This window comes from Haliotis rubra, unplaced genomic scaffold (genome assembly GCF_003918875.1).
Source record: "Haliotis rubra isolate DU_JTF1 unplaced genomic scaffold, ASM391887v1 Scf475, whole genome shotgun sequence".
NCBI classification, from domain to species: Eukaryota; Metazoa; Mollusca; class Gastropoda; order Lepetellida; family Haliotidae; genus Haliotis; species Haliotis rubra.
The window spans coordinates 660,699-687,467 of record NW_025767163.1 but is presented as its reverse complement, the minus strand read 5'-3'; the positions used below and the strand labels follow the sequence as shown (position 1 = coordinate 687,467).

The following is a 26,769-nucleotide window of genomic DNA, read 5'->3' as shown; positions in this document are numbered from 1 at the left end:
TGACTTGATCACTGGAAACGGTGTTCACGAAACGGGTAAGCATGTTCTGCTCTACCGCCAAGTTGGCGCCAACACGTGTCAAATACAGACACCCCCACTTATCACAGCATATCATAGTTTCTGTTGCAGTCTCATTCTTACCTTCAATGTTTATAAACGGGAACTGGGATCTGTTTTTCTTTCTGTTGGAAGGATCATTTTTACCTTCAATGTTAGAAACGACGATACTCTGGGAAACTTATACATCGTCAGTTTTTACCTGTACAACTACACTTCGTTCCATTTCCTGGACTTCTGAAAAAGAAGGTTGCAGTGACTGACAAAATGCATGATCTGTAATATTGCAATCTAATATACTCTGGGACAAACCCTATGTTTAATGGTCAGATCCACCATAGATCATGACATGTACACGTTTCTTGAAGATTGGTAAGAAAAGTAATATTTCATCTTTATGAGCTCCTCCGTTTTGGTAATTTGGAATTTGCCAATTCAATACTGAATTTCTTTCAATGTTTTTTTTTCTTCCCAAGGTACAACAAACTGCACCTGGTGTCACGCAGAAGGGGAGACAACTCCTGCATCTGTATGGTGCTCGGTGTGTGACGAATCCATGTGTGACCGATGTGCTAGAATGCACAAACGTTTGCCATCCATTCGTCATCATGACGTAATTGACCTTTCTGGCGAGGTCAATATCCCCCGGAAGCGAAAAGTCATGTGTAGTGAACACAAGGATGAATGCGTGAAGTTCCTGTGCAAAGATTGCAAGAAACTCACCTGTCAAACCTGCTGCATTATCTATCACAGAAAATGTGAGTCAGTTGTCACACTTGAGTCGGAATTTCCTGCTTTAAAATCCAAACTGCTGAATGAGAAGGAAAATATACTCAAGAAACAAATCCTTATGGAAAAGAAAGTCGATACAGTTAAATCGAATGTCATCACTGAGAAAGATCGATATGTGCAAATGGAATCGAAGATCAAGTCCAACGGAATCAAGGCGAGGGAGACAATCACTCTTAAGGAAAATAAACTTTTAGATGAACTGAAAGAAATCTCAGATAGGCACATTGAACAGTTGAACGCTCACATTAAGTCAGCGGAAATATCAGTACAGATGTACCGACAACAGGCTGAACTCATTGACCAGACTTTACAATCTGACTGTGACATGAATGTGTATGAGATGTACCAGGGATGTGATGCCGGTGATGTGGAGGATGTCGGACACACAGACTTGAAGGAGAAGGGAAGAATAGCCAGGATCACGTTCAGACAGGACTCGGACAAGCTGAGTAGAGCAGTGGACGAGCTACAGCTGGGTGAGATAGACGTTCTGTATGACGGTGTGTTGGACCTGGCGGCAACACCTGTGTTACGAAACACGATCAGCGTCAATGCAGCAGGGGATCAGAGTGATGAAAGGCCTCTTGACGTGACAGCGCTAGTGATACATGATACACATACAGTAGTAACCACAGATAATACCAACATGAGTGTGAAGTCTTTCTATACCAGAGATAATCAGTCACGCCATAGCAAGCTCAGCCTGGATAGTCGACCGTGGGGTCTGACAAAGTTACAACACAATCAAGTTGCTGTCACTGTAATGAATAAAACAATCATAACGGTTGAAGTCAACCCTGACCTGGTGCTGCTGTCAACCATCACAACAAACAAACAGTACTATGGTATAACATCCCTGACCCCATCAACACTTGCAGCAGGTTCCCAGTCTCCTCCCTGTGTGGATATTCTGGACATGACAGGAAACGTGCTGAGGTCAGTCAGCCCACTCTGTAGTGGAACGAAGATCCTGAATAGTCCTTACTTTCTTTGCACCACAAGAACAGGAAACATTCTTGTGTCCGACTATGGTTCCCAGCGTGTCTTGTGCCTGACACCTGAAGGGGACGTTGTGTTCACCTACCCCCCGACAGGACACACAACACAGGTAGATCCTCGGGGCATCACAAGTACCAGCACAGGTGACATTCTGGTTGCTCTCTACTCTCAGAATAATGTGGTTCATCTGACTGAGTCAGGCCAGTTTGTTAGGAACTTACTTACAGCAGGTGACGGTGTCGATCATCCGTACGGTGTTTGTGCAGATGATCGGGGCTATGTGTATGTTTGTAATTTAAGCTCAGGTGACATCAAAGTTTTCACATGTAGTGACACAGAATAGATAACTGATTCATACTCAAACTCTATTCCACCTGATAATATGATGATTCAGAATATAAACTGCAATTTGCACATGGATTATAAGTGAGGCGTAGACACCTGCCCATACTCTACACACACAGAGAGAGAGAGAGAGAGAGAGAGAGAGAGAGAGAGAGAGAGAGAGAGAGAGAGAGAGAGAGAGAGAGAGAGAGAGAGTTTGACGACTGATATTATTTACCAATGCGGCTGTACTTTCAGGCACTTAAATTAATAACAACATAATTGCAAATGTATGTCTGAACACAGACAAATCTATATTAATTGATTCATATAAACATTAATAAATTGGCTTTAATGTCTTTATTATAGTCTACTCTGTTGTTTTGTATTGACATCTAAATTTGAATTTATTTAATTCATGTAATCCATTGTAACTCAAGATGAAGTACTATTCATGTTGATGAAAGTGAAATACATTACGTGAGCCAAAAACACCCCCAGCTTGTTGAAGTTGGAGATGAGAAAAAACTGCAAAGATTGTCTGAACTGTTTGAAAATAATTTGAATACAGATTAGGCAAAACTGGTAGTGTTTGCTATGTAATGTATTATTTTGCATTAAATGGAAAACCTCGGTAATTTGTGGATATGAGAACAGTTCAATACCGGAGGTTAACGAATAAGATAATCAATAGTTAAGGGTTACATAAACATGGAAAAGGAGCCGGTCTGTTCTTAAAGATATATTCTTTGCGATTCCAAGGAAACATGTTAAATACTTGATCTCATGAAAGTAATATTCCTCTTTGACGAATCACAAATAACGACCTGTTTATGATTGTGCATGAACATAAGACTGAACTGCTGATTTTTGCTTTTTGAAACACTTTAATTTGTGTTGCTAATCAAAGAAGTTTGAATTAATTTCAGAAGCATACTCATACAAATAAAGCGACAATTCCCGGTCCATAATCACTTGAAATATTTGTTACAACCGGAGTGTTGAGTATAAGTGAAACATGTAGAAATGTTCCACGAATCAATATCAGACGATGATGATACCAGATGTTCAGCGTATCCTGCTCTACCGGTTGCATCCGTCACAAACACATGCAGAAACATGTCTACTGTTTAATTCCTTAAGTAAAAGTATAATTCTGAGTGCAGCTTTCCACACATACAAAACATAATACTTTTGTGTTCATTTGGCTTTCTGAATATGTATGTGTACATTTGACTTAAAAACAATATCATTTAAATACAATTAGCACTAAGATGTGATTCAAGTAAGATTTTTTCAATAATGACACGCCATATGCCTATAGAAGTCGGTATTGTGTGGTCCTTTCTGTTTTGTTCTCTTATACTATTGTCGAGACAAACATCACCATAAATGTAAAGTCTTTATGTTCTACTGTTATTTGAATTGTATCAATAAATATAATGACCGAAATAGCATAACTTAAAATAGACGGAGTCCTAACCTCCGCCAGAGAAAGCTTGTTAATACCAAATGATTGTCAAGTTAATATCCTGTGTTATAACGTATCATGCGATAAAACAGTCACATTAATCAACCATTTAAGCAAATTCTGTCACTTAGATATAGGTAGATAATTTGATTAGGGATCTACTTCTTCCAAAATGGTTTCCATAGTGAGGAACGGAATGGCCTTGATTGCCACGATTCCCATCCTTTAAACCGTTAAAAATATAAAATATGGTACTTGTTGGTCCCTGCCTGGCGCTCGGCATGAATGGGTACAACAAGGACTGGTCGGCTCGGAGTCAGTATAATGTGTCTTAGTGGTGTATTCATGCTTCACTGCGGCATGGTATCTCAGTGGGCTAGCACGATAAAACCAGCTTAAGTCTGGGCTAGTACTAGTACAAGCAGCCGCACATACACATACACACGCATGGACGCAGTCATATGAGCGAAATATTCTCAAGCACCACGTAAAACCCAATTTCACGTCACCTCACCCCATCCTTTAAACGTGTCTTAGAACCTTGGCTCCTTTGTGTATACAGAGAGGTACATGGGTACGTTTGAATATTCAGATACCTCGGCACTTGTGTGTAAACAGTGAGATACCTGGATAACATGTGTACACAGAGACGCACAAGAGTACATTTATATGTTCAGAGGGGTACACGGGGTATATTTGTACAAAAGGAAACAAACGGTATCTCAGTGTATATAGAGGTACATGGGTACAGTTGTTTTTCGGAGTTGTTCCCTGGGATCTTTGTGTTTGTAGAAGTACAAAAGTACCCTATGTATATTGAGTAGGTTTTACACCGTTGGCAGCAAACTTCAAGCACTGTCAAGGGGGGGTTTGGAGGTGGGGGGGACATCAGGAATGGGCATCACACATTGCTCCCGGGTCTTCGGCGTGACAATCGAACGCTTTATTCAATATGTACCAGACTAGAGTGCATCCTAGTGTATACACATATACTACCTAATTGTGTACTGTGTGCATTTGTGTGTATTCAACAGTGAGTATGCACAGAGGCTCTTGAGTATACCTGTTAACGACGAGTGTCGGTGTAGTGTCTGTCTTTAAAACGTTATAGGGAAGTATTAACTGTCGCTTTGATAAAAGACTGGCACATTTAACAGACGCGTCACCAACTTGAGGAAACACGGTACGCCTTCTCGTTGCAACACTCAGCCTCACTCAATCACCATTTAAACATTTGCATGGGCAGCAACTTCTTTACTGTCTGTGGAGGCCCAGGAGTGGTTTCAGTCATCTGAACCATGCAGTCCACTATGACAGAATCTCATCGGCCTATCAGGACTCGAATACTGGTTTGCAGTGATACTGATTATAGATTTGTCAAAATGATACCATATAACCAGCTCACCGTCATGGTAACTATTGTAACCACCCTCTCCTGAATCCTAACAGAAACACTGTAATACAAACACAAGACTGCTAACAATGTCTACCGAACAATGGCGAACCTTCACTTTTTGTTTTATAACATGTGCATGTATAATTAAACTCTGGGTCAGAATAATCTCCATGTCCAATGACAGATACTTACCAGAGTTGAAGAATGTTAAAAAACCCATAAAACATAAGCATGCTTAAAAATATTTTCACCACCTTCAGTTGTAGGTTGCAGGTTCAAATTAGACGCACATGCCTCTTCTAAATCTTGTTACAGCTAAACGGACACACACCGTTGAATCTCCAATATATGCATCACATGAGATATAATATAATATAGATATAATGCAGAACATGAGGATGGCATTTGTATGTTGTTTTCGCCGCCCGCATTGACACTTCAGGTATAGCAGGGCGGCCTGTACATAATACATAATACAGCCTAGACCAATGATTGATAACACGAGCGACATCTCTTTTGAATGCAATCAGAGTCACAAAATCCGATCCTCATAACAGCCACAAACAAGAGCTGAAGGACTGTTTTCCCAGAATCCAACAGAGATGTATTGTTCTAAGGTTAACACATATTTTTCTGACTGACAATATATCATGTCACAGGACAAATGCTAATTGTCCAATAAACAGATTCATGTTAGTTAGTGGCATAAGTAGGTGTGGCGCCCGGGTTTGTTAAATTTTCTTAGAAGAGTTGCTTCCTGTGCATCATTCAACACAACATGCTTGCCTGTGAATAGACCGATCCAGTCCCGGCCGATAAGCCCCGCCCACTTCATTTTTGACGTTAGGGGGGGGACAACCACGGACTAATCACAATGGCGTCACCGCCGGCGAAACGTACGTGATTGTGAACGTTGTTGATGAATTCTGCTTGTAGTACGTTGGTATCCGTCGTTTGTGAATGATATTTAAAGAGGAAAGTTATACGTACTTTATTTTTAATATATTTTAGTTGACAGATTGTAATTGGCGAGTGAAAATGAGTTACATGCTCGATGAAAAATCGTCTCGGCCAGCTGCTGAGTGTGGAACGTGTTTCCTTTCGAACCAAATAACATATCTGGCAATTCACATCCGTCTATGATATTAGCAGGGAAGGGGTAACAGAAAATATGTTGTTTTGTTTTTTTCAAAAATTCCCATCGTAATATTACAAAAAACCGGGAACACAGCAACATGTTCAAGTTGGAGATCGTTTCGGTATCTATAAATAGATTGTCAAAACTGCGCGTGGCGCCTTTATTTATTTAATACGTTGTTCAAATTTAGTTAAATCAATAATGTGAAAACATGGGTTTCTACCTTTTAATGAACTAAGCAGAAAAATTTGTCCCGTCTACTACTTCGTCCACCTTATTTGTCTATATTTGTAAACAAATAAATCACTGGATATCCTATTTGATCTTATTTGGGAATCTGGAAAAAGGTTATTGGGCTTGTAAACAGTATGTTTGCATGGATGTATCTGGACATACACAGAAGCAAATATTCAGCAGCTAATCTGCTAATTCTCAGTATAATTTCTCTCTTCAAAATCTGTACACCATCCTAAAATGACACTGAATATAAGGAAATCCGTTTTTAAATCATCCTTTCCAATATATTTTCTATGTGTACTTTGTTGTGGTATCATAATTTACAAACTTCCACAATACCGGGCTTCATGAACTGCCAGCATTTACGTACAGTTATGTCACACCACAATAACACAAAGAAGATCCAAGTCTTCACCTGTACACTGACCCATCTTCCAGACATAGGAAACTTGTGATGCAAAATCTTTGAACAGGGGATCCACAGTTATCCAAACAATTAACTAGCATTGAAATGTTACACAAAATACAAATATACTGCTTTTTCTTCATAGATATTTAACTACTAACTACTAATGTAAATAAGGTGTAAAGAATATATCCCAAATTCAAAGCTTTTCGTCAATAAAATTACATACTGTCATTATTGCTTCTTAAACAATGATAATCTTTGTTTTATTAGATCTGAGACCATATCCCTAAGGGACATAACACTAATTTTGATACATTTCCTTTTCTGAGATACTTACTAGTGCCATCAAAAATATATTTAAGTTGTTTCTAAATTGGTAACAAAATAAAAGTTTAAGAAAATGCACATGAAAATGTCCTGAAGCTTTCACCTCCTTCAAACCAGTGTGCAATTTGATATGAAGCTCATTTTCCAAATAACCATCCACAAACCTTGAACAATTTGTCCAAAACCACCATCTTAATAAACACTACTTTGGCTCAAATGTCTTCAAATAATGGTAACCTCCTCAAAAGCTGATGATTTCTAAGACGTTTTACATCAAATCTGGGATAAATATATGTTTCGATATTCATTCCAGTTACATGAGTAGTCAACTGAAAATTTTGTAAGTAATTCTGTTCCAAGACTGAATAATGCCTGACCAGGGTGTGACCTATTTCTTTTCAAATTTTCGGGATGTTGAAATTTATTATCATGAGCTTGATACTAGTAATCATTTTCAGAATAATCCTTTAAGTAAATATATTATTTATAAAATCCCAAAGATATCTTACAGCAGGAGCCAACAAACTAAGTTCATTAGTAGCAAGTGATTGTTCTGCCAGGGTACGTATTTAGTGTTTGTTTGCCTAGGTCTGCCTTAAAATCACATGAAACTGATATGTCAGTCAATTAAGTAGTTATTTATAATTAATTATGTTATTATTTATTTTATTACCTTTCCACGTTTACTTAAGGACGCAAGATTCTAAAAACATACCTTGCTATCATTTCCAGTGAATTATAATTAAAATGACAGTTATGTTATGACTCCTAAAATGTACCAGTGCGCCTCCCCTACATGTTAAAAAAATTATGTTGTAACAAAAATTCAAAAGAAATAATGTTCTCATAGTTAAGAAATACACTTTTATTTCACTCCGTCCAATATTCCAGAAAGTCACTATTCTTCTCACATAGTTTTCGTCTCTGATCCACATGGAGTAAAGTAATTCAATTCAAGGTCCCATCTCTTTATAAAAATTCTGAAATATTTATGGCATGGTTTTATACACTCATTTGAATTAATTTTGTTATTTGGATGTTGCCTGATAGGCAACTGCTGACACTGACTATGTTTCCGTTTGAAATATAAAAAATATTATTTCTGGAATATTTTGCACTAATAACAGATACTGTACTGTAGGCTTTCAGATTGTGTTTTTGACACTTTAAAACATCCTATAACGTGTGACAAATTTAAGAATATTTAAGGGCGATGGTAACAACATTCACCACATTGTTCTTTAATGTAACAAGTTCTGCTATTTCGATCGACCGTAACCGAAATCAGATCGCTGTCAGATTTGTTTACATTGTGTCATGGCTTTCTCGCCTGTCTCATTTCAGCTTTATGGTGTACCAACTCAATGCCCAGTATTGACAAAACACGTTAAGCAAAAACAATTTTGTAGTTACAAGAATTGCCTGTGTTTATAACACTTGCAAAGTCTTAAAGTGCTATTTGTTGTCATCTATTGGTAATGATTTTGCACATGTGCGAAAGTGTGTAAATTCGTGCAAATTCTCACCCTCAAGCAGACAAAGGTTTCGTGAGCGATGGTGCAGGCATTTCATTGATCGTGAGGCATATCGCGCTCCTTGATCCGCTTCAAATCTTTTGTCTCGACCATAATGGTCGTGTTAAAAGTACACATCAAATCGCAGCAATATGTTACAGATATAGCGAGTGTGAATGGCATAATACGAAGCACATCGCTTCCGAGGCATCGTTTGACCCCGGAAATAAGTCTGACAAATCCACACAGCGCGCCCGGCCTGCTGATTGGTCAAAATTGACGCATGCGCCAGTTTTGATTGACAGACTGGATCGGTCTATTGGAACGTCATCCACGCAATACAAATGTATGATATTCAAAAATTGATGAAACTGAGTTACTGAAAATGAGTATGGATTTCGTCAATTGGAAACTTATTGATGAAATACGATTGATTAATCGTTAAACATGTCTCTATATGTTAATTATTCTTTGTCCATCTTGCAGTGTATTCTTACTTAATTCATATTTTCAATTTTGAATTGACAGTTAAATGTCGGTGGATATCACAAATGCGTATCCTCGTCTGTTTGTAGATGGCAACATCCCAGAAACTGGAGGAAAATTGCCTCACATGCACCATATGCACAGACATATCTGAGTGTGACATGGGTGTGTATGAGATGTACCAGGGATGTAATGCCGGTGATGTGGAGGATGTCGGACACACAGACTTGAAAGAGAAGGGAAGAATAGCCAGGATCACGTTCAGACAGGACTCGGACAAGCTGAGTAGAGCAGTGGACGAGCTACAGCTGGGTGAGATAGACGTTTTGTATGACGGTGTGTTGGACCTGGCGGCAACACCTGTGTTACGAGACACGATCAACGTCCCTGTAGCAGGAGAAAAGAGTGTTGCAGGGCCTCTTGACGTGACAGCGCTAGTGATACATGATACACATACAGTTGTAACCACAGATGATATCAACATGAGTGTGAAGTCTTTCTATACCAGAGATAATCAGTCACGCCATAGCAAGCTCAGCCTAAATAGCTACCCGTGGGGTCTGACAAAGTTACAACACAATCAAGTGGCTGTCATTGTAATGAATAAAACAATCATAACGGTTGAAGTCAACCCTGACCTGGTGCTGCTGTCAACCATCACAACAAACAAACACTACTATGGTATAACATCCCTGACCCCATCAACACTTGCAGCGGGTTCCAAGTCTCCTCTCTGTGTGGATATTCTGGACATGACAGGAAACGTGCTTAGGTCAGTCAGCCCACTCTGTAGTGGAACGGAGATCCTGAAAATTCCTTGGTTTCTTTGCACCTCAAGAACAGGAAACGTTCTTGTGTCCGACTGTGATTCTAACTGTACGTGTGTCTTGTGCCTGACACCTGAAGGGGACGTTGTGTTCACCTACCCCCCGACAGGACACACAACACAGGTGCTTCCTCTGGACATCACAAGTACCAACACAGGTGACATTCTGGTTGCCCTATATACTCTCAGACTAATGTGATTCATCTGACCGAGTCAGGCCAGTTTGTTAGGATCTTACTTACAGCAAGTGACGGTGTCGATCATCCGTCCGGAGTTTGTGCAGATGGAAGTGGCCACGTGTATGTTTGTAATTACAACTCCGGTGACATAATAATATTCCAGTGAGGCGACACAGAACAGGCCATTGATTCACACTAAAACCCTATTCCACTTTTAAATGTGGTGATTAACAAACTGCAAAGTTTGACTGGTGCACAAGGATACAAGGCGATATTAACTGTCGCTATCATAAAAGACTGGTACATTTAACAGACCCGTCGCCTACTTGAGGAAATATGGTACACCTTCTCGTTATGTACTCTGCGTCACTAAATCACAATTTAAACAGTTTCATGGATAACAAATTCTTTATTGTCTGTGGTGGTCCAGAAGTGGCGACAGTAACATAAACCATGTAGTTCACTGTGACAGAATAACATCTCATCGGCACATCGGGAATCCTATCTGGCTTGCCGTGATACTGATTATAGATTTGTCAAAACGATACCATGTAACCAGCACGTCGTCATGGTAACTATAGTACCCACTCTCAACTGTATCTTACTAGAAATATTGCAATACAAGCACAAGGCTGTTTAACAATGTCTACAAACACTGCCACACTGATACCGGTTATAGATTTGTCAAAACGATACCATGTAACCAGCACGTCGTCATGGTAACCACCCTCAACTAAATCTTACTAGAAACATTGTAATACAAGCACAACGCAAGTGGATTAGCACTAGATTGTATTATATTAGTTAAGACGTACAGAGTTAGTTAAGACGTACAGACATACGTCCCTTTATCCATCTGCTTATAGAGTTACGTCCCTTGTTCACTGTTGCTCGAGTGACCGCCTCTCTCTCGAGCGGCGTGCGTTTTGTACGGTCGTGAATAAAGTCGTTTGAGAAGACATTCGGTGTTCTGTGGGTGTGAGAAGTACAATACACAAAAGGTGACTTTTCTACCTTAGTGGCGCAAGGCTGTTTAACAATGACTACAAACACTGCCACAAGTAACATACTAGAACGAGTGCGGACCTTCACTATTTGTTTAATAATATGTGCATTGTTTTATAAAATCTCAGGGTCAGAATATTCTCTATGTCTCTGCGTACCAGAGTTACAGAATGTGAACAAAACAACAACAAAACATAGAATGTAAGCATGTTTTAAAATATTTTCCCCACCTTTGCAGGTCACATGCATCTAAGTCTTATTGCAATCAAACGTACATATGGCTCTAAATCTTATCATAATTTTGAGGGGCGGTGGGATAGCCTCGTGGTTAAAAGGTTCGCTCGTCACGCCCGATCGATGGTCATGCTGTTGATCACAGGATTGTCTGATCCAGACTCAATTATATACAGACGCCTCCATAAATCTGGAATATTGCTGAGTGCGGTGTAAAACTAAACTCACTCACATGGGGAATGAAGGGTACACCAGTTTATATACAAGATAAGATAAAGAGATAACAATAACAAGGGTGGAAAAACAAAGCATCAAAGAAAGTTACATGATGAGCTACAATAGCATGATGATGAGCTAAGATAACATAAATGAGATGAGTGGGATTACCATGACAATTAGTGACTGTAAGTTAATTAGGCAGAAGCCAAGGTGGTGGGGGATTAATTAGTGGGAAGCCAGTGGTTAGGAATGTCAGTTAGGCAGGTGATGAGAAGCCAGGGTGGGTTGAGTGGATAATTATTTGTGGATTAGGTGGTTGTAAGCTGATGGGATGTAATTGCCCTGATCCCTGTTAATAGAGGGGTTAAAACGGCGTATTTGTAATGCCTCGGCCAGTTTACGCTGAGTGTAATCATGTTTGTTGTTTGTAAGTGTTTTGACACTGTCCCAGTTGATGTTGTGTTGAGGAAATTTGGTGATGTGTTCCGTAATGGCTGATTTGGTGTCTGCATTGTTTGTGGGTGTCTCTTCTTTGATGCGTATGTTGAGTGGTCTGGATGTTTCACCAATGTAGTTGCTGCCACAGTCGCAGCTGATGTTGTAGACCACACATTTAGGCTGTTGTTGTTTTGTAGTGTGTTTCCTACCGTTTGCCTTAATGATAGTTTTGAGAGGTGTGGCCGTGGAAAAGTAAGTGTCTATGCCTGCCTGCTGTTTAAGTAAGCGACTGATGTGATGTGAAGTTTTGCCGATGTAGGGTAGTGAGATGCGAATGGGAGCGGAGTCGGGCTTGCTAGTGGTGGGTTTAGGTGCTGGGTTGAGGGTGGAGTTGATGACACGGTCAACAGGTTTAGTGGGGTAGTTGTTAAGTTGGGTGAAGACATGCCGGAGGTGTTTAAGTTCAGGTGACAGAGGATAGGTTGAGTGCTCGGCGGGCGAGAGTGGAGATAATGCCGGTTTAGTTCCGAGAGTGTGGTTAGAGTCAAAGTGGATGTACTGGTCAGTGTGCGTGGGTTTGCGGTAGACAGGTTTGGAAAGTGTTGTCAGTGGTACGAGTGACTAGGACATCGAGGAACTAGTGTACCCCTTCATTCCCTCATATCCTTGAAAACGGTATAAGAATCTATACCGAAACGTCGCCAATGTCAAAATAAAGAAGTTGATCATCCACAAAGTCCTGTCATCCCTATACCACCAACTTCTAGAATGTCACTCAAACAAATACAAAATCAATGACAACCCACCCCCACCTATAGTTTTTAAGCATAATTTTGAAATATATTTATGTATAAATTGAGGACCCCCTCTACCTCCCCAGAACAAAATGAGTGAGACACCCCACCCACCCTAAAATCACCATCACTCCATACCCCAGCCAGAAACCGTCAAACCATCCCCGCCCCCTTCCCTCCGCTGTCAGCCGACCGGCCCCCACAACCCCACCTCACCCATTCCTGCCTATGATAACCGACGGTGATATAATCCAACTGATCAAAAACATTATATCACACGCCCATGCGTGTTCATAAAATGCAATTACAAAGTATAAATACCGATGACATAGCGATTCAGTAGGAACACTATCAAATCGATAACTCTACCGCTGTGGTTAATCAGGAAAACTGAGCAGAAGGACCGACATCTTCCCATAAACACACCGCGCAATCTCACCGTCCACCCCATTCGTAACTACTCGTCCCTTTCCGTAACCTGAACGGAAAGGGACGAGTAGTTACGAATGCGTCCACCCGTGTCGTCATGCGTCACAGTTCCGACGAACCAGTGAAGAGTATGCAGCTGACGTAGCGAGGCTAAAAATAACCGGCCCGGTACACTGTTTACATCACGCAGTGAGAACGGGTCTGGATTCAAAATGGCGGCGTCCTACATGCTGATATGTCTCGCAGCTCTCTACTCGTGTGTTTCTAGAGGGACAGCGACCATGACATGTAAGTGTATATTAACGAACCATCGAAACCTGGTTTTAATGCTCAGAGATGTTTTTTTATGAATGAACGTGTTAAGATTTAGCCCAGGTAAGTCGGTGTCATTGTTGACATAAGCAAAGGTGTATGATCACCTTAGTCATCGGCACGAGATGACAGGTATTTTTCATTGTGAATGTGATTTTGACCAGGACGATATACCACTGTGCATATACGTACACATAAACCCGCTTCACAGTCATCGAATAAGAGAGAAAGAAAGTCGTGAAACGTTTGGGGATGACTAAAATGACAAATGAACAATATCAGTGATATATCGTATACCTTCGTTCAAAATCAATAAACTGCATATATCTTCATAATGAATGGGAGACAGGTAGTATTGCATACTGCATTGTTGTGTCTATATGACAGGAACTGCAGTTGTAATGGAACAGCAGGGGTAAATGATCCCAACAAATTTAATGGACTGTTACTAAGATTTGTAGATCGCTACATTAAGGAAACGTGGAATAAGGTGTATTTAGGTTTGCCTGTTGTTTTACGCCACAGTCAGCAATAGTCCAGCTATATAGCGGGGGTCTGTAAATAATCGAGTCTGGACCCGACAATCCAGTGATCAACAAACAGCATGAGCATCTCTCCATGCAACTGGGATACGATGCCATTATGAGCCAAGTCAGAGAGTCTGACCACCCGATCCCCTTAGTCACATGGGTTGCTGAAAATAGTTCTAACCCGGATCTTCATTGGTGTGGAATAAGGAAATGACCAACTGAGTTTTTGTTCCTGGTTTGTAATGAAGATAAACCGGCTCTCCATTACTCAAATATATTGTTTTGGTAGTTAAATGTTTCTTATTTTTGTAAATACTCAGAGTATCGTTTATAAGAAAACCTTTTCGGAAATAATCAAATTTCAGATGTATAAAGTTTTTTTTAGAGTATGGTACAATTTATGATTATATCTGTAATTATATAATGGCTCAATGACTCAAATGTATAAAAATGTTTTATATATTTGCAAATACTTACTTAGAGTATCGCTTATATCAAAACTCTTTCTGAAATAATTAAATCTGGCATGTATAAGGTATGGTACAATACAACCGTTTTACTATGAATATAATTATAATGATGGTACAATTTTGATGAAAAGGTTAATTTTCCGACCTATCTATTTTTTGTGTTTCGGTCCTGATTTGCCGGCCTCTGAGAAATAACTATCTACTACTGAATATAACCATCTGAATATACCTCAGTACAAATGGAGCGACATAACAAATTTCTTATAACTGAAAAACGGGTATTCAACGCGTTTTTCAGTTGAGGGAAATTTTGGGTTTTTGGTATGAATTACCTATGCGATATTCAAAAAGTGAAGTGACTGTGGTTTGTGCTTCGTTCTTTTCTATGCCCCCCAAAAAGAGAAATAGAAGAATACGGACAATTGTGAATATCACATATGACAATTGTCACAAAGGTGACTCGAGTTCATGCATCGTTATTAAATGCATAATTTATTTGAAAAATAAAATCTATGTTTCATTGAAATTAAAACTGAAAACTGTTAGTCTATCTCGTTAGTCACTGCGTCACTCAAAAACACTTTTTCAGGTCATCAATAAATAAGTAAATAAATAATAAATAAATAAATACGCTGTTAGATAATACAACCCAAACATCTTTTCAGTCTACAACAAAAGCCTAAATCTAAGCACACATTTTGAATTTTTATTCACAAATTTTAAATCAACATTTCTTATTATCATTTCGTATATTTGTTAATTCTGTCGATATTTCTCGTTAAAGTCGCTTCGATTATTTTCTCGTTATTTCAAGTTAAAAAGGGTCGATTTGTCCAGTGAAATAGACCATTTTCTCTCCAAAGTTCCTTCCGGATCATAGTAAAATTAGGGGGCCGAACTATGTCCGGGTTTAAAACATGCTATTGCCCTATACCTGTCTGCTTTATGCAGTACTGTAGTGTAATGTTAATATCAAGTTCTTCCACGTTGTAAGCTTCATTCGATCACGTCATTAATCGACCGTGGTTAATCTAGTGGATAAAGCGTTTGCTCGTCACACCAAAGACCCGGGTTCGATTCCCTACATGGTATCATTGTGAATCCCATTACTGGTGTTCCCCGCTGAAATATTTATAAGTGGATGAATGCATTCATCTCAGTCCTTTCACTAGCTCACTGAAAATAGACACGGGTCAATGAATGCCACACCGTAAAGCTTCCCTGACTTAACTCATGACGGAAGAAATGGCCTATTGACGTACGCTAGCCATGCCTCGGGTTAACCTAGTGGTTAAAGCATTTGCTCGCCACGCCGACGACCCGGGGTCAATACACCCATGGGTACAATGCGTGAAGCTCAATACTGGTGTCCCCCGCCGTGATATTGATGGAATATTACTAAAAGCTGCGTGAAACAATATTCACTCACTCACTCCGGTGGGGATACAACATACACAAAATAAAAAAAAAATTATGAAACATGAAATAAATTTATTATGAAACATCGGAATACAAAAATTGGGTCAGGCGGTAGATGGGAAACAGGAAAAATATGGACAGCCTCATCAATACATGTACACACCACAATAATCCTCATGTACCGTTATCACACAAGTTCTAGACGCCAGTTGACCCAGCAGTGTTTGTCACCCAAAGCCCGCGAGCATGATCGGATATTTACATGACCTACACTTGCCGTCACCAATCTCTGTTGTAAATCTAAGATTCAATTTCGACGGGTATATTACCAAACATCCTTTGATATATGTTTATAGTTCACTCGTTTGACCTTATACACGGGATGATATCCATGAATATGTTCTTGGTTTGTCAGAAACAGGCACGTATTTCACTGGGTTTGTCAGAAACATGCTCATATTTCACTGGGTTTGTCAGAAACAGGCGCGTATTTCACTGGGTTTGTCAGAAACAGGCGTGTATTTGACTTGGTTTGTCAGAAACACGCACGTATTTCATACCGATATCACCTGTTTTTTTTACAGTATTTCAGATCCTTCGTGGCGTGTCAGATTGCTGTATTGCTAGTGTCAGGCTTTTTTGTGTTGGGTGAAACTCTCGGCATGGATATTTATCTGACAATCCTGGAAGCAATCGGGACGAACCAGGGTCCCGATCCACAAAGCGTTCGTAACGTTACGACATGTCGTAACTTCGTACCATATCATTGACTTACGAATGGCGCAATGCTACGAACGTTTTGTGGATAGCATCAGAGGATTCGTACCCACGGATTCGAACCCAGTATGTTTCTGGCGTGCCAAAGCGATGCAGCTCTGCACAGTGAATTGTTCGCCTTACTGACTGACTGACTGAGTTTGGTTTTACGCCGCTTTTAGCAATATTCCAGCAACATCACGGCGGGGGACACCAGAAATGGGCTTCACACATTGTGCCCATGTGGGGATTCGAACCCGGGTCTTCGGCGTGACGAGCCAACGCTTTAACCATTAGGCTACCCCACCGCCCCTTGTTCGCCTTAGCCTCAGACATGATTGTACGCTGGCTGGCACACTTCACTACATTTGGAGTAGTTAATGCAGATGGCCACTTCTGGGCTCATTTTAATAAGGGGCGGCTGGGTAGACCCGGGTTCGATTCCCACGTGGGTACAATGTGTGAAGCCCATTTCTGGTGTCCCCCCGCCGTGATTTTGCTGGAATATTGCTAAAAGCGGCGTAAAACTAAACTCACTCACTCATTTTAATAATACTATAATACTTTTTTTTTCGTTTACGCCGCTCTCGGCAATATTCCTGCCACTTGAAAGTAATCGAAACTGGACCAAACAGTCACCTGTTTGACATCGTGAGCATCGATCTGCGCCATTTGGATACGATGACATGTTTCAATCAAGTCATCTTGTCTGACAACCCGATCCCGTTAGTCGCCTCTTACAACATGCATAGGTTGCGGAAAACCAATTTTAACACGTATGATTGTGTGTGCGTGTGTTTAACTCAGCACTCGTCGCCCTAATGTGATAGTAGAATTAAGATAACCTATTCTAGTCCCAATCCACAAAGCGTTCGTAACGTAGCAACCAGGCGTAACTCTATAGTTTAGAATAGGCTTACGAATGTCGTAGCGTTACTAACGGGACCCTGATTTTGAATTTTTAGGTTGTTCATCGTTCATTAATGACAAAACCACTGGTAAATTGTACCACCTAATCATAAGTATTGCCCTGTTTGGTATTCCCTTATTTGTCAGCCGCTGGGTGTAGCTGATTAATTTTCTCAGCCCCATTATCTCAATCATACATGTGTACGAATCCGTCTAATCCTTATCTAAACTGACTTCTATGTGTTAGCATCGGAAACAAAATTCAATTATCTTATCCGCTGTAATTACTTAAAAGCCACATCAACTCACATGATCAACACTGGCTATCGGTAAACATGCTTCTGTACATCGCTGTAATTCTGCCTGATCTTGGGCCAGTTGAGTTGTAAATAGCGTTTCGTGTATCGGGCGTGTCACCTTAAAGGAAATCACTGTCCGTTCTAATTGGGTCAGGTCGGTAAGTCCGACCATTGGATGGGTGGAAAAACAAACTGATCGGTTTGCAGGGGTATGTCGTTAACGTCGACTGGTTCAAGACAATAGGCAGTCAACGGTACGGTTACTGCTAAAATGTTCACCTGAAAATAACTGAACAAGGACCACGCTGTAAAATGACATTATTATTTGTGCATTCATTTAGACAGTAATTTCTATTATCTACATGATAAATAATGAATATACATATGCTCACTGTATATAATAAACAAAGAATCCCATTTACCAATGCTTTAAAACAGTACCTCAACAATGCCAACACTTTTGATCTCAAGCACATTCTGACAAATCCCAAATTAATTAAACCACTCAGTAAATATCTCATTCATACAAAATTATACCAAACAATATAGCAACAAAAACATTAATACCACTTTTTACCATTTTAAAAATGGTTATAAATAGGTATGTATGTTCTTTTCATTTTTCAATTTTTAACCTTTTACATGTTTATCATTATTTACATAATAAAGATGTTTTTAAACATGGGTTGGTTAAAGAAAATACAATAACAATAACAATAACCACTTACTACACTACATCTATATATGCATATACTAAATTCCAAATCTCTGTTACTCTTTACTTATTTCATATTCTTTACCTTTTTAATTCGGCCTCCCGTTCAAATTTCCCTTAACACTCAGATTTTGTTTGTTTATTTTATGTTCTTTTTTGGGTAGTACACAACCACTCTTTTCAAAATTTCTATTTTTTGTTCCCCTTCATTTCTTAATAAGTGTACTACCCTGTCGCCGAAATACCTTAGTTGTGCGTGCGACGTTAAATAAAGCAAATAACAACAGCCCACTGTCGAGACTGTTGATCTGCAGTCTTTCTGGATGGGATGCATCTCCACGAGATCCTTTCTCCCATTTCCCCCCTGTTCACAATGTACATATAACATTTACATATATGTATCTTACACCACGAGAAGTAGGCAGAAACTTGTAGTCTAACTGTACATTTGCCATAACTAAAGTTGTAGAAATGGTGATGAAAACTGTCATTTCCAACATTCTTATAGCAAGCAAGTTTATGTAAGAAATTGAATAACTCACTACTAATGAACTGAGTGAATGAATGTTCATATTATTAATCAAAGTCATTGAGTTCACTTTTTGAGTTTAGTTTTACGCCGCACTCAGCAATATTCCAGCTATATGGCGGCGGTCTGTAAATAATCGAGTCTGGACCAGGCAATCTAGTGATCAACAGCATGAGCATCGATCTGCGCTATTGGGACATGTGTAAAGTACATGTGCGGGACTTGGATATATTCTTGAGCATACTGAGTTTCTGACTGAGTATGGTTTTGCGCCGCTGTTAGCAACATTCCAGCAATATTACGACGGGGGACACAAGGAATGGGCTTCACACATTGTACCCATGTGGTCCCAGCTGAGGTGGGACGGAAGGTTAGCCTTGTGGTTAAAGCGTTCGCTCGTCACGCCGAAGGTCCAGGTGTAATTCCCGACGTGGCTACTATGTAGAAAGTACCATTTCAGGTGTCCCGCGCGATAATTATACAATGTTGTTAAACGCTTCTTAGAAACATACTTAGTCACTCACTCACTAACGGACGGTCATGTCACACCGTTTGTCATTCGGTTGATCATCTGTCCATACATTTTCTTTTCGGTTGATCACTAGATTGTCTGGTCCAGACGCGGTTACTTTACAGACCACCGCCATATAGCTGGTACCTTGCTGAGTGCGGATTTAAACAAGAAACGAATACACAATTTAAGAAATAACCCTTTTCGCCACATCCCTTGAAACGCCGCCATAGCATCGTCTTTACCTTAAATCGTCCTTTGATCGTCGGTCCATATCTTTGTTTCGCCATATCCCTTGAAACACCGACACAGAAAGGTCTTTACCTTAAATGCTGTAGTGATATCTTCATGTATTTAACACAGACACTATGGACAGTTACTGTGGTAATACCGTGGACATGGACGACTCAAACTTGGATTCAATGAAGCTGCGCCTGACCTACTCCAGCAAGTACAGAAGCAACATGGACTGTAAAATGCGTATCAAGACCAGATCTGGCCAACGCTTGTCGTTCAAGTTCCTCGATATGGATATTGCTAAGATTTTCACTTGTGATGACTACTTGGAGATACGCGATGGATCGTCTTCCTCTTCATCAGGTTAGTGCCTTGCAAATAGTATAGTTCTTTGAAGGGCAAACATGAGTCAAAAAACGTGATGATATCAAATAAATGGATTCACGACGTCTGGGGGTCATTACTTCTCCAGGTTAATGGTAGATATGGACAGTATATGTCCATATCCAGTCTGTATCATAAATTTATTCAATGTCAGTCAGGTGAGCAACAGTAAATCATACGTTCTGTGAAGGGCATTAAGAAGTGCAAAGCGTTAGTCAAAGGGTTTTTGGATATCAACTGAATCTTTTAGACAGAACGTTTGGGAGTCAATTCTGTACTTCTTCAGTGAGTGCCTTGCAAATAGTAACGTTCTTTGAAGAAGCGAAAAACATGAGTCAAATGATTTTTGGATATCAACTAAATTTATTATTCACGACGTCTGGGGAAAATTTATTTTCTTCTCCAGGTTAATGGTAGATATGGACAGTATATGTCCGTATCCAGTCTGTATCATAAATGTATTCAATGTAGTCAGGTGAGCAACAGTAAATCATAAGATCTGTGACGGCATTAACAAGTGACAAACGTTAGTCAAAGGGTTTTTGGATATCAACTAAATGTATTAGACACGACGTTTGGGAGTCAATTATTTACTTCTCCAGGTTAATGGTAGATATGGACAGTATATGTCCGTATCCAGTCTGTATCATTAATTTATTCAATGTCAGTCAGGTGAGCAAAATTAAATCATAAGTTCTGTGACGGGCATTAAGAAGTGAAAAACGTTAGTCAAAGGGTTCTTGGATATCAACTAAATGTATTAGACACGACGTTTGGGAGTCAATTCTATACTTCTTCTTCGGTGTGTGCTTTGCAAACTGTCAATCTTTGAAGGGCACTAAAAGAGTGAAAAACATGGGTCAAGGGGATTTTGGATATCAACTAAATATATTAGACACGACGTTTGGGAGTCAGTTCGTTTCGTTTCGTGAGTGAGTTTAGGTTTACGTCGCACTCAGCAATATTCCAGCTATATGGCGGCGGCCTGTAAATAATCGAGTCTGGACCAGACAAGCCAGTGATCAACAGCATGAGCATCGATCTGCGCAATTGGGAACCGATGACATGTGTCAACCAAGTCAGCGAGCCTGACCACCCGATCCCGTTAGTCTCCTCTTACGACAAGCATAGTCGCCTTTTGTAGCAAGCGTGGGTTGATGAACACCTTTTCTACCCCGGATCTTCACGGGCCAATTCGTTTCGTCTTCACGTGAATGACATATACTGGATATGGGCTGGATATGATATTTTTATCGTTTGAGGGACGAATGAGATAGAAATTACTTTCTCCTAGCGTAGAAATACATCAAAGGGGTGTAGTTCAGTTGTAGGTGGCGCCTAATGAGAGTATATAAGGCGTATGATATTTGAATTGTCATTCTCGCTTGTTGTGCACCAAGTATACATTGCGTCATGGATACTTCTGAATCTGGCAATCCCATTAACGACAAACTCGACGCCATTTTAAATAGTATGGACTCTTCTCAGGTGGATTTGGAACGCAAGATCCAATCTAGAATAGAGGCTAGTCTCGAGGGTGTGAGAGAAGAGTTTGCGAAAACCACAAACGAAATTCAGAAATTGAAGGCCGATTAAGACTTTACATGGTCTAGAGAAGGTAATAGAATCCAGTACAATTTTAACACAGAGACACTTGAGGCCTTTCGTCAGATTGAATTTGGTCTAGAGTATGAGAGGTTAGACTACATTAAAGAAGCTGTGCAGAGTGAGGTATCCAGGATAGAGAATCGTAATAAGTTGATACGAATAGCTGATTCTTCCGAAGCTGGTTGGGAGACGGTACGTCGCTACGTGTCACGTGATTTGGCTGAGAACTCTGATGATGACAGGCGTATTACGCGAGCAGAGAACAAGGCTATCAAGAAATCTGCCAAGAATCTGCGATCTTCACGTGGACACCCGACCTGCATCCAGTACCCAGTCTGTGCAGACGCGGTGGTGCACAGCATAAGCATCCAATGTGTGTTATGTTATTTGTTGTATTGTGTTGGAGGGGCTAGGCGAAATGTCCATATCCTGTATATCTGTGTATCATAAATTCCTTCACCGCTGTGTAAATATATGTTGCGTGCTTCCGTTTTCCTCATCATCAAACGAATATGATCGAGAAAATCATGTGACGTTCAGGTCCTTGAGTTGCTATTTTAGGAGATATTCGCCTATTGTGTTTACGCCTGAGAATTTTACAATCTGCGGCACAAAACCCCAAACCAAACCAATATCTATGCTGTTTCAGGAGATTTGGTACATCTACGACAAGAGAAACGTTTTTCTTTTCAGTCTTGGGTTACCGAATGTGTGGGGAGACCATACCATCTAGCCTATCAACAAGCGGGAGAAACGCTTTTCTGAGGTTTAAAAGCAACTCCTACAAGGAGGATGACGGCTTCACCATCCTTGTGACCAGCTTCAACACGGGTGAGCAAAGACACAGGTGTCATTTTATGCTGGCAAAATGATTTAGTTGTTTGTCTGTTTTATTATTTTTTAGTATAATCTCTTTTTATAGCGCCGAGTTCCAGCTCGGCTGCTCACAGGCGCTTTGTTTTTCCCTCGATCGTAGGATGTCAATCTCAGCGGCACAACGTATTATCAATCTCAACTCCTTGGGGGGTATACAACTCTTTCAGCCACTAGGCGCACCGAGTTAATGTGGGTTAGCCATTCACTGCTGGGTGGCCAGGGACACATAGTATACTTTGTCCAAGTTTACTGCACGTTGCTGTACCCGCAATTGAGCGTTTGCACGTATTCTTGTGGCCACCATCTGGTGCACAGGGTTGTATACTGTACACTAGGGGTTGTGAAAGAACACTGGAAGAATATTGACACAAAGTTGACTCCAAGGTTTTTACACCCGGTCACAGGTGGTTTGTTGTTTAGCTATGTGACGAGAATTCGGCCTGTAAATAATTGTCTCAGGACGAGAAATGAGATCGGTTCGGGTCGCTGACGTGGTTGAGTCATTCATCGTGTCCCAGCTGCGTTGATCGTCTTAATACTTTTGATCATTGGATCGTCTGGTCCAGATTGGAGTATTTACAGACCGCCACCTGATAGCTGGACTATTGCTGAGAGCGGCGTTCAGCAACAAATCAACCAACCAACACATGAATAACTTGTTGAAGTGGGAAAATAATCCTATAATCATGTAATTAATCATCCTCGATAATCTCCAGGGTATACGTTGCGATAACTCTCCACTATACCCTGGATGCATCCACGGCTTGGGGCGATGATTTTATTACCTCCCTTGGCTGGCTTTTTATCCAGGTGCCTACGCTTGGAAGTTGAGCGTACCAATCACTACTCACTTTCGCGTCTTAAATTATCTAACCGTTTAAACTTGGCAACACAATTGATGCAGAGGTACTCTGAAAGAAGTAGAAGGAGTTCTTTCATATATTCTTTTTAAAGTTTCAGATCTGTGAATTTGTCTGTATTATTTCCCCAAAAATCTGAGTGGCACTGCGAACAAACCTTTGCGACTGCGACCGCAATCTTTGTTGACACTGGCAAGCTCGGTTGTAACGGCGGCTTAGCTGATTGGCTACTGTGAGAATGCGGAGCCAGCCAAGGGAGGTAATAAAATCATCGCCCCAAGCCGTGGATGCATCCAGGGTATAGTGGAGAGTGATCGTAACGTATACCCTGGAGATTATTGAGGATGGTAATCGATGCGAAATGTAACATAGGAATACAAATGACAGACAACATGTTTTTATCCATACCTGGTTAAAAAACATATAGTTGTCATCAGAATATAACCACAGATCACACGCGAGGTGTGAGAACAACTATACCACTCAGCGACCACTAGTGTGTTAGAGAGGAAATCATTTATGCGCTTTATTAAAAATGAAATATAACTGGAGGAATCGATAAATGTAATAACAAAATTGATTTTCGTTTATTAGTTCAGACATCGGTGAATTCAGCACAATGACAAGTTATATATTTAATGGGACATATATGGCATTGATTTGGAGGTCTGGTTTATCATGCGTGAAGAAATACTTGCTACAGTGTCAAATCAAAAAAGCAGAATAATTGGCTCTAAGTTTATTGGATATTTGTTTATATAAATTGATATCTATTTTGAAAAGATTCAGAATCTCTAAATTATGTATTTCAGAAACTGCAAACACAAAAGTCATGTATTTATTCTTAAAGTTTATATTTAGCTATCAGCAAACTATCATGGGTTTGAATTTCAGGTTCCTGAGATTTTTCCTGACTTGTGGGGTGTCATGATTATTTCGGGTTTTCCTCCCACATAAAACAGGCAGTGAAATATTGTGCGTTTGTTAAAGATACGAAGTGTAACAGCGACGAATTTTCCTGCGACAACGGCCGGTGCATTGACCAAAGTCTGTACTGTGACTCATATGACAACTGCGGCGACGACAGCGACGACTGCTACATGGATACAAATTGGTGGGTCTGGATGGTCATCGGCATCGTTGTCTTCATCATATTCTGTGCTATCGTTATTACCGTCATCTGTTGTTGCTGCTGCAAGAGGGCATCTCGTGGAACAGTACTTAAGGTAAGCTGGCAGAATCAAATCTCCATCCCATTGGTCATAGCGGTTGAGACCCGTGAAGATCCGGGTTAAAATTGGTCTTCAGTAACCCATGCTTGTAAGAGGCGATTAACGGGATCGGGTGGTCAGGCTCGCTGATTTGGTTGATACATGCCATCGTATTCCAGTTGCGTAGATCGATGCTCATGCTGTTGATCACTGGCTTGTGTGGTCTAGACTCGATTATTTACAGACCGCCGCCATTTAGCTGGGATATCGCTGAGTGCGGCGTAAAACTAAGCTCACTCACTCACTTATTCAATGAGTCATAGCGGTCAGAATTCTACATCTGTCGTCACCACTGGAGAAAATGACATTTCGGTTGTCCTTTAATGTCCGTTTGAGCGCGTTTGTTGTTTGACGCCGCACTCAGCAATATTCCAGCTATATGGTGTCGGTCTGTAAATAATCGAGTCTGGACCAGACAATCCAGAAATCAACATCATGAGCATCTCTCTACGCAATTTTGTCAACACATGCGTCAGCCAAGTCAGAGAATCTGGTCACGCATGGATTACTGAAGACCGTTTGTAACCCGTATCTTTTCGGATTGACCACGTAAGCAGTGTGATCCTTTCGCTCCGATGACCACAGTGATCGCTGTATCGAAACTGTGATGTCTTTCATTCCAGTGAGAGTTGGGTTAGCCTTGTGGTTAAAGCGTTCGCTAGGAACGCCGAAGACCCGGGTTCGATTCCCTACATGGGTCCTGCATGTGAAGCCAAGTTCTGGTGTCCCACGCCGCGAGATTGCTGGAATACTGCTAGAAGTGGTGTAAAACCATACTCACTCACTCACTCCACTCAAACAATGTGGCTGCTTATCAGGGTACTGAAGGAAGCATGGGATGTATGGTGGCCGCTGATGAATATGTGTTTGGATTTTCAACCAAGGGGATTCCCATTCGCTTAATTGGAAACTTGCCTCCTTTCATTTTTACAGTAACTAAATACTCACATTATTGATCACTGGTTTGAAATCCGTTTTCTACAATTACATTTAGGACTTCTTGTATAATTGGGACGGTGGCGTAGGCACGTGGTTAAAGCGCAGGCTGGTCACACCGCAGATCTAGGTTCCATTCCACATATGGGTACAATGTGTGCCGTGATGTTTGTGGAATATATCTAAATGCGATGTAAACTGTAAACAAAATACTCACTCATGAATAATGCCGCGAAACACAATGTCCTCATTGAACACAGACTGCATATTGTGGCTGTTGTACTTTCAGACTACAACAGGTGTCAACTACAACGCAGGCGCACAGACGGTCACCGCCAATCCCTGGTACGGCAACACGAACAACCAAATCATGACGCAGCCGGGCTACCTGGCACCGCCGCCAAACCAAGCGATGGCACCTCCCAGCTATACAGCGGCTTCAGGAGACCCTACCGGGTACCCACAACCTGCTGCTTACCCACAACCAACCACATACCAGCCTGTTGCCTACCCACCCCAAGCCGGCGCCGGGGATTGGCAAGCCCTTCCCCCAAATGCCCCGCCTCCGTACGCACAGAAAGGGGAAAACAGTTATTGATTGCCCTCATAGAATATGGTATGGTGTATATCAAGGTCTGTGCCTTCAATCAGCCATATTGCTCACTATGCAGATTAACCCATGGTGACATTGATCATGTTTGCTGCAGTTCCGCAGCGATAGGCAGACGTTTTGAAATCAATTTGCTCAAAAAAATGTATTTTTAAAACATATTACTGAGAGACCATTTAAAATGTCTCACGGGGAATAAACATTTGTTTATTTTCTATTTTTTTGTAAATTTTACAGTACTATTCAATAGGCAGACGTTTTGA

At 40.6% G+C, this 26,769-nt stretch overlaps 2 protein-coding genes across 5 annotated transcripts in view; both read left to right on the top strand.

Annotated features, from left to right (window-relative positions):
* The window catches only part of LOC124290821 (protein wech-like), a 33,166-nt gene extending 23,031 nt beyond the window's left edge, over nt 1–10,135 (top strand). For 3 of the 4 annotated variants that reach the window (XM_046727646.1, XM_046727648.1, XM_046727647.1), the window contains one exon: nt 534–2,535. In XM_046727646.1, coding sequence (XP_046583602.1) covers nt 534–2,191 — 1,658 coding nt within the window. In that variant the 3' untranslated portion in view covers nt 2,192–2,535. Of the gene's footprint in view, nt 1–533; nt 2,536–10,030 lie in introns of those variants that run through there. The other variant, XR_006902042.1, reaches the window with a different exon arrangement.
* Nucleotides 10,136–13,260: 3,125 nt separating this feature from the next.
* LOC124290798 (abnormal cell migration protein 13-like) lies at nt 13,261–26,741 on the top strand. Its single transcript, XM_046727623.1, has 5 exons — nt 13,261–13,562; nt 20,088–20,324; nt 22,647–22,784; nt 24,680–24,915; nt 26,186–26,741. The coding sequence occupies exons 1-5, from the start codon at nt 13,487–13,489 to the stop codon at nt 26,492–26,494; spliced, it is 996 nt and encodes a 331-aa protein (XP_046583579.1). The 5' UTR covers nt 13,261–13,486; the 3' UTR covers nt 26,495–26,741.
* Nucleotides 26,742–26,769: the final 28 nt, after the last annotated feature.